Source organism: Sinocyclocheilus anshuiensis, unplaced genomic scaffold (assembly GCF_001515605.1).
Source record: "Sinocyclocheilus anshuiensis isolate Anshui unplaced genomic scaffold, SAMN03320099.WGS_v1.1 scaffold612, whole genome shotgun sequence".
NCBI lineage: Eukaryota > Metazoa > Chordata > Actinopteri > Cypriniformes > Cyprinidae > Sinocyclocheilus > Sinocyclocheilus anshuiensis.
The window spans coordinates 551236-558750 of NW_015554098.1; the positions used below are offsets into that span (position 1 = coordinate 551236).

The 7515-nt window shown below is 47.1% G+C and overlaps 3 protein-coding genes across 3 annotated transcripts in view; all 3 read right to left on the reverse strand.

The window, feature by feature from the left end:
• The window catches only part of LOC107669526 (regulatory-associated protein of mTOR-like), a 183514-nt gene that overhangs the window by 144084 nt on the left and 31915 nt on the right, over positions 1-7515 (reverse strand). The window lies entirely within an intron of this gene.
• Positions 1716-3929, reverse strand: LOC107669533 (chromobox protein homolog 7-like). The gene is made up of 2 exons (XM_016461803.1): positions 2239-3929; positions 1716-2089 (listed from the first exon to the last, which is right to left on the reverse strand). Exons 1-2 carry the CDS (start codon positions 2723-2725, stop codon positions 2043-2045), a joined length of 534 nt encoding a protein of 177 aa, XP_016317289.1. The 5' UTR covers positions 2726-3929; the 3' UTR covers positions 1716-2042.
• LOC107669534 (protein LDOC1L-like) lies at positions 4280-5332 on the reverse strand. The gene is made up of 2 exons (XM_016461804.1): positions 4821-5332; positions 4280-4678 (listed from the first exon to the last, which is right to left on the reverse strand). The coding sequence occupies exons 1-2, from the start codon at positions 5134-5136 to the stop codon at positions 4614-4616; spliced, it is 381 nt and encodes a 126-aa protein (XP_016317290.1). The 5' UTR covers positions 5137-5332; the 3' UTR covers positions 4280-4613.

Here is a 7515-nt window from a genome sequence, read left to right on the forward strand (position 1 = left end):
AACAGAGAGGAAGAGAGAGAGAGAGAGAGAGAGAGAGAGAGAGAGAGAGAGAGAGGAGAAAAAGCACAGCAAAGCAACAGAACCCTGGCAGCATAATTCCCTTTTAAAATTAAGACAGAATTTTGCATTCTGTGACTGCTGTCATGATTAGAAACAGAGATTAGTCACAGACTTTCGGACTTGTGGGTGGCACCATGAGACAAACTTAAACAAGATAAATTAGTCCTAACTGCTATGCCCAAAGTGAAGTAGACACACATCTGTTAAATTTAAACTAAACACAGACATACACATACTGTACCATAGACCAGTGGTTCCCAAACTTTTTGAAAGCATGGCACCCGTTTGTAGTATTTTTTTCCCATGGCACCCCAAACCAATTAAACTAAACATACATGTGTAAATACATATATGAAATTAAATCCAGATGAGCAAACAACAAATTAAGCATAAACAGCAGCATGAATTTATGAATGCATCACAACAGTGTTACGGAAGGAGACTCACACAGAGAATTAGAATACAAACTGGGATATTTATTGACAGCAAATGATGCAGATGGTAATGGCAGGGGAGTATTATAGGCAATGGAGCAGTTCTCTGAATTGATGGAGAATATAAGACAGTCTCTGGTTTCGCAGGAGATCGTGGAAGGGAGACAGAAGACAGCACACACCTCAGACGACGAGTAATGAGGATATCCCCACGGAGATGACAACTGGAACTGACGTAGGAACTGAGCACAGGAGAACACACTGGAGGAGACACAGAAGGTAAGTACACAAGGCAGGTAGCTCAATGTATCGCACAGATAGCATAGAGAGTCCACTTTGTATGAACGAGACCGGACACTGGAGTAAAGTGAGGTGTGTGCTTTAGTAGGAGTCCTGATGAGAGTGCAAATTCCAAACAGGTGCATGCAATCAGTATTCAGGTGACAGTGTGCGCTGTGATTGAGTGGTGGATGAGCCTGGCTGATCTGTGACAGTACCCCATCCTCCACGGCCCTCTCCTAAGGGCCGATGACCCCGATGTCGTGGTGGTCTACCTCTCCTTCGGGGCCCAGGACGATCTGGATGAGTGGAGTGAAAGGCCTCCAGCAGTGTGGGATCGAGGATGTCAACTCTGGGAACCCAATCCTGGAATACGGAGGGGGCGTTTACTAGTCCATACGGCATGACAAGATACTCGTAGTGCCCAGTAGGGGTCACAAATGCGGTCTTCCATTCGTCTCCCTCATGTATCCGGATGAGGTTGTAAGCGCTGCGGAGGTCTAACTTGGTGAAGACGGTGGCTCCGCGGAGACGTTCCAATGCCGCTGGAACGAGGGGAAGTGGATAGCGAAACTTGACAGTACTTTTATTCAGTGCCCGTTAATCTATGCAAGGCCTCAAACCTCCGTCCTTCTTGGCCACGAAGAAAAAGCTTGAAGCAGCAGGGGACGTAGAAGGGCGCATGTAGCCTTGATGTAACGCCTCTTCAATATACTCCTCCATGGCCTTCTGTTCCGGGAGTGACAAGGGGTAAATCCTTCCATGGGGCACTGGCTCACCCGGAATCAGATCTATTGCACAGTCCCATGGCCGGTGCGGAGGTAACTGGGAGGCTCTCTTCGGGCAGAATACATCACTGGAGGGGGCGTAACAGGGTGGAATGTCAACTGACTGTTTCTCGACTGGGCTCTCGATGGACGTGGAGTTGTGGCAATGGAGCAGTTCTCTGAATTGATGGAGAATATAAGACAGTCTCTGGTTTCGCAGGAGATCGTGGAAGGGAGACAGAAGACAGCACACACCTCAGACGACGAGTAATGAGGATATCCCCACGGAGATGACAACTGGAACTGACGTAGGAACTGAGCACAGGAGAACACACTGGAGGAGACACAGAAGGTAAGTACACAAGGCAGGTAGCTCAATGTATCGCACAGATAGCATAGAGAGTCCACTTTGTATGAACGAGACCGGACACTGGAGTAAAGTGAGGTGTGTGCTTTAGTAGGAGTCCTGATGAGAGTGCAAATTCCAAACAGGTGCATGCAATCAGTATTCAGGTGACAGTGTGCGCTGTGATTGAGTGGTGGATGAGCCTGGCTGATCTGTGACAAACAGACATAATATGAGGTGAAACAACCCATTCAAATGAACCATCTGTCTTTTACAACTGGATGACAAATGTCAACAGACTGATTTGAACCATGTGGAAATCATTGGAAAAAAGCACATTTGGTGGATGAGCCTGGCTGATCTGTGACAGTACCCCATCCTCCACGGCCCTCTCCTAAGGGCCGATGACCCCGATGTCGTGGTGGTCTACCTCTCCTTCGGGGCCCAGGACGATCTGGATGAGTGGAGTGAAAGGCCTCCAGCAGTGTGGGATCGAGGATGTCAACTCTGGGAACCCATGACCGTTCCTCTGGCCCATAGCCTTCCCAGTCCACAAGATATTCCAAGATACCACCACGGCGCCGGGAGTCCAAGATCTCGTTGACCTTGTAGATGGCGCCGTCCTCCTGGATTAACGGAAGAGGGGGTTCCTCTGTCGGGCCAGGTTCTGTGGAGACAGAAACAGGAGGATGGTAAGGTTTGAGCAGTGAAACATGGAAGGAAGAGTGAATCTTATACTGTGAGGGAAGCTGAAGTTGGTAAGTGACTGGGTTTATCTGCTTGATGATGGTGAAGGGGCCAACATATCTGGGACTGAGCTTCTTGCAGGGCAGGCGCATCCTGATGTCCCATGTTGACAGCCAGACCTTCTGACCAGGTTGGTATGATGGAGTTTCAGCCCTTCTAAGGTCTGCTGTCGTCTTGCTTCTGTGCACTGCCTGCTGAAGCTGATGGTGAGCTGCGTCCCAGACCCTCTTGCTCTCTCGGAACCAGTAATCGACAGATAGGACTATCAGACGGCTCCCCCGACCAGGGGAATAGGGGCGGCTGGTAACCGAGTACGCACTGGAAGGGAGTGAGTCCAGTGGATGGCTGGCGAAGAGAGTTCTGCGCGTACTCGGCCCAGCCTATGAACTGATTCCAAGAGTTCTGGTGGCCGTGGCAGAAGGTTAGCAGGAAACGTCCAACTTCCTGGATCTTCCTCTCCGTCTGCCCGTTGGACTGGGGGTGGTATCCCGACGAGAGGCTTATGGTCACACCTAGGAGAGAGAAAAAGGCCTTTCATACCCTGGAAATGAACTGTGGGCCACTGTGTCTGAGACAATGTCTTCTGGGATCCCGTAATATCTGAAGATGTTGTTAAACATGATCTCAGCGGTTTCCATAGCTGTGGGTAGACCTTTGAGGGGGAGAAGACGGCAGGATTTAGAAAATCGATCAATGACTACTAGAACACATGTGTTACCCTCCGAGGCCGGCAGATCTGTGATGAAGTCAACTCATATGTGTGACCAGGGGCGGTTGGAAACGGGCAGCGGAAGAAGTTTGCCAGATGGTAGGTGGCGTGGGCTCTTGGTGATGGCACAGTCGGAACAGCCTTGGCCGAACCTTGTCACATCCCTGGCCATATTGGGCCACCAGAAGCGATACTTCAGCAGCGAGATGGTGTTGTTGGCCCCAGTGTGGCCAGTGCCCAGAGAAGTGTGAGCGGAGTGAATCAGGGGAGTGCGTTGTGCTCTGGTGACATATTGCAATCCTTGTGGACAGCCCAGCGGAGTGGCCGTGGAAGCATTGGAGGAGGCGGCTGGATTGGGGGACCATTGGATGGGGCTTATGATGATTTCCTTGGAGATAATGGATTCTGGTTCCTCACTGACCTCTTCAGGAGCATGAAGACGAGAGAGAGCGTCCGCTTTCACATTTTTGGAACCTGGACGATAGGAGATGGTAAAATTGAATCGAGTGAAAAAGAGTGCCCATCGTGCCTGGCAAGGATTAAGTCTCTTGGCGTCTCGCAGATATTGCAGATTTTTGTGGTCAGTGAGGACAATGAATGTATGTTGTGCACCCTCCAACCAATGCCTCCATTCCTCCAGGGCCAGCTTAATGGCAAGAGTTCCCTGTTGCCGATATCGTAGTTTCTCTCCGCCGGGCTGAGTTTGCGAGAGAAAAAGGTACATGGATGAAGTTTGGCTGGAGACCCCTGCTGCTGAGACAGAAGGTAGTGGAACCTTACCCCGGTAGTGGAAGCGTCCACCTCCACAACGAAGGGCCTGTTGGGGTCTGGATGGATGAGCAGCGGTGCACAGGTGAAGGCTTTCTTGAGGGCTTCAAAGGCTTCAGTGGCAGCTGGTGACCAGGAAAGAGATTTGGGCTTGTTCATATTGACTATCGATGGCTTAATGACACTCACCATGGGTCATGGTGGCCGAATTGGGCATGCCGCGATTACATGCCCACCAGCTCCACAGTACAGACATAAGCCCTGGGTCAGCCGTCTCTGCTGTTCCAATGAAGAGAGTCGAGTGTTATCCACCAGCATGAGCTCGTGACCTGGTTCTGGAGGGCTGATGGTGTCTGGCCGGCGAAGGAGTGGAGTGAATGGTGAGAGTCAATGTTCTTCGAAACAAGACTGCATACGAGTAGCACACTGGATGGACAGCTGTATAAATCATTCCAAACCATAGGAGTCATCATAGGTAGCGAGCTGAAGCCGCACTTTCGATTCTAATCCCTGCCGGTAGGCGGTGAGGAGTGCGCGCTCATTCCAGCCGCTGGCCGCTGCGAGAGTTCTGAACTTGAGGGCATAATCATTAACGGATAGAGAATGTCGAAGGTGATATAATTTTTCACAGAAAGAGGTATCGCCTGCTGGTCTGCCAAAGACTTCTCGGAAATGTACAATAAAATGATCAAGAGATTGAGTTACAGTACCGGCTTGGGACCAGATGGTCTCGGCACACTGGAGTGCTCGTCCTGTCAGCAGGGATATGATGAACGCAATCTTGGCTTTATCCGTTGTGTAAAGATGCGGCTGCATCTCCAGATCGAGCGAGCATTGCAGCAGAAATCCATTGCACTCATCCGCCGAGCCAGAGAAGGGCGCTGGTTTGGCATTGGGACTGGTAATTACTGTCGAAGAAGAAGTGGCGGCGTTGGTGACGGGCGTGACAGGTGGTGTGACTGGTGCAGGGCTGAGAATCCGTTTGAAAGCATTCACGATCTCCTTGAACGAGTCGGGTGCACTCATGTTGCTGAATCCTTTGTTGGCCCGGTCTTCTGTTACGGAAGGAGACTCACACAGAGGATTAGAATACAAACTGGGATATTTATTGACAGCAAATGATGCAGATGGTAATGGCAGGTGAGTATTATAGGCAATGGAGCAGTTCTCTGAACTGATGGAGAATATAACACAGTCTCTGGTTTTGCAGGAGATCGTGGAAGGGAGACAACACACACCTCAGATGACGAGTAATGAGAATATCCCTACGGAGATGACAACTGGAACTGACGTAGGAACTGAGCACAGGAGAACACACTGGAGGAGACACAGAAGGTAAGTACACAAGGCAGGTAGCTCAATGTATCGCACAGATAGCATAGAGAGTCCACTTCGTATGAACGAGACCGGACACTAGAGTGAAGTGAGGTGTGTGCTTTAGTAGGAGTCCTGATGAGAGTGCAAATTCCAAACAGGTGCGTGCAATCAGTATTCAGGTGACAGTGTGCGCTGTGATTGAGTGGTGGATGAGCCTGGCTGATCTGTGACAAACAGACATAATATGAGGTGAAACAACCCATTCAAATGAACCATCTGTCTTTTACAACTGGATGACAAATGTCAACAGACTGATTTGAACCATGTGGAAATCATTGGAAAAAAGCACATTTAAAGATAGATACTTAACTCTTTAAATAATAATAAACAACTCAAGTTAAATTTTTTCTTTAGTTTCTCATTTGTTTTGTTCAAACCTGACCTTATAACTTAAAAAATGTAAATAAAATATCTGTGCATGGAAAGAAGTTGAAAACGGCACCAGCACATTGACGGCGCATTCTGAGATAGATGGGTATAATTTAGGGTTGTGACGGTGAGGAAAAGAGGGGGGTAGTTTCCCCCCTTTTCACGGCTTTCCTTCCGTTTTAAATAGCTGCACATTTAAAGATAGATACTTAACTCTTTAAATAATAATAAACAACTCAAGTTAAATTTTTTCTTTAGTTTCTCATTTGTTTTGTTCAAACCTGACCTTATAACTTAAAAAATGTAAATAAAATATCTGTGCATGGAAAGAAGTTGAAAACGGCACCAGCACATTGACGGCGCATTCTGAGATAGATGGGTATAATTTAGGGTTGTGACGGTGAGGAAAAGAGGGGGGTAGTTTTCCCTCTTTTCCTCGCTTTCCTTACGTTTTAAATGGCTCGTAAAAACGCCCTGTGCATTTTTCTTTCACTTTCAAAATAGTGTCAATTCGCCGTCAAGCAGTTGTTTGTTTTTAGTTTGTTTGAGTTTTCCCTCTTTACCTCACTTTCCTTCGCTTTTAAAGGGGTCATATGATGCGCTTTCAATTTTTCCTTTCTCTTTGAAGTGTTACACGCTCTTGGTGCATAAAGAAGATCTGTAAAGTTGCAAAGCGTCGAAATCGCCGGCCGTGCCGTTCTCAAGCCCGCCGCCTCTGCTCTTTTTATATTTGACCATATTTGAGGTGTAACAGACACAAGCCTATTAATAAGAATTTTGTGGGCAGTTTTCTTCCTTACCACTAGGGGTGCTAGGGTGTTTTAGGTTTCCTTAAGTAAAGCCATGTGGGTAGAGGGAGTTACAAATAACAAGCAGCCGTAACCTGCTGAGCACATTGTGCTGTGTCCTGGTTGGGAAATGTGTCATTTCAAGCCCAGTCTAAAGTAAGGAGTTGTTATTTTTTTTCCAAAGTGTACATTGCGGATGTTTTTTTGCAGAGATGTTACATGTATGTATGGCCTATGTTTGGATTGATGCTAAGAGTTTAAGACTGTGTATTTGTATGCATTTTAGAAGGAGTCTTTATTGGTGAGGTTACCACATCACAGTCCAGTTTGAATATGGATTAAAAAAAATTTTCGACGTGGGACCATAGTCTGGACTATTTTTGACTGTTCCTGGTTAGGAAGAGTTTGGTGTTTGAGAGCCATGGCGTGTTTTCATTACAAGAGGTTGGATTATCCATTTGCTATCAGTCTACTTCAGCTATGGACAGTGTTTGGACATTGAAGTACTACAGATAAGACTTTCGCACACATCAATTTTCACATGACGAAATCCTACAGTCTTACATTGCTTTGTTTGCACTTTTGTGTATTTACATTTTTGGCTATATGTAGCTGTATTAACCTGAACTGAATGTTTTCTGTTTTGTATTTAATAAATTGATTTGAAATCCCTTTGACTACTGTACATTTTTGACAATACAGACATTAGTTATGTGGTGACTGCATCCATTTCAGATGTATAATAACTAGTGCTGTGTTCAAAATATCGATACGACGATGTATCGTCACAGAGATTTGACGATACGAGTATCGATACAGCTGGCCCTGTATCGATATTGTGGCACGTGTGCAGCAGTGGACCGCGCTTAAT

Coding starts and splice junctions, on each gene's coding strand:
- LOC107669533 (XM_016461803.1), bottom strand. CDS start 2,725: ATGCGCCTGCCCTGCAAGAAGCTCAGTCCCAGATATGTTGGCCCCTTC. Junction 2,090..2,238: donor TACTGTCACAGATCAGCCAG/GCTCATCCACCA, acceptor CAGATCAGCCAG/GCTCATCCACCACTCAATCA.
- LOC107669534 (XM_016461804.1), bottom strand. CDS start 5,136: ATGAGTGCACCCGACTCGTTCAAGGAGATCGTGAATGCTTTCAAACGG. Junction 4,679..4,820: donor GACCATCTGGTCCCAAGCCG/GTACTGTAACTC, acceptor CCTCAAGTTCAG/AACTCTCGCAGCGGCCAGCG.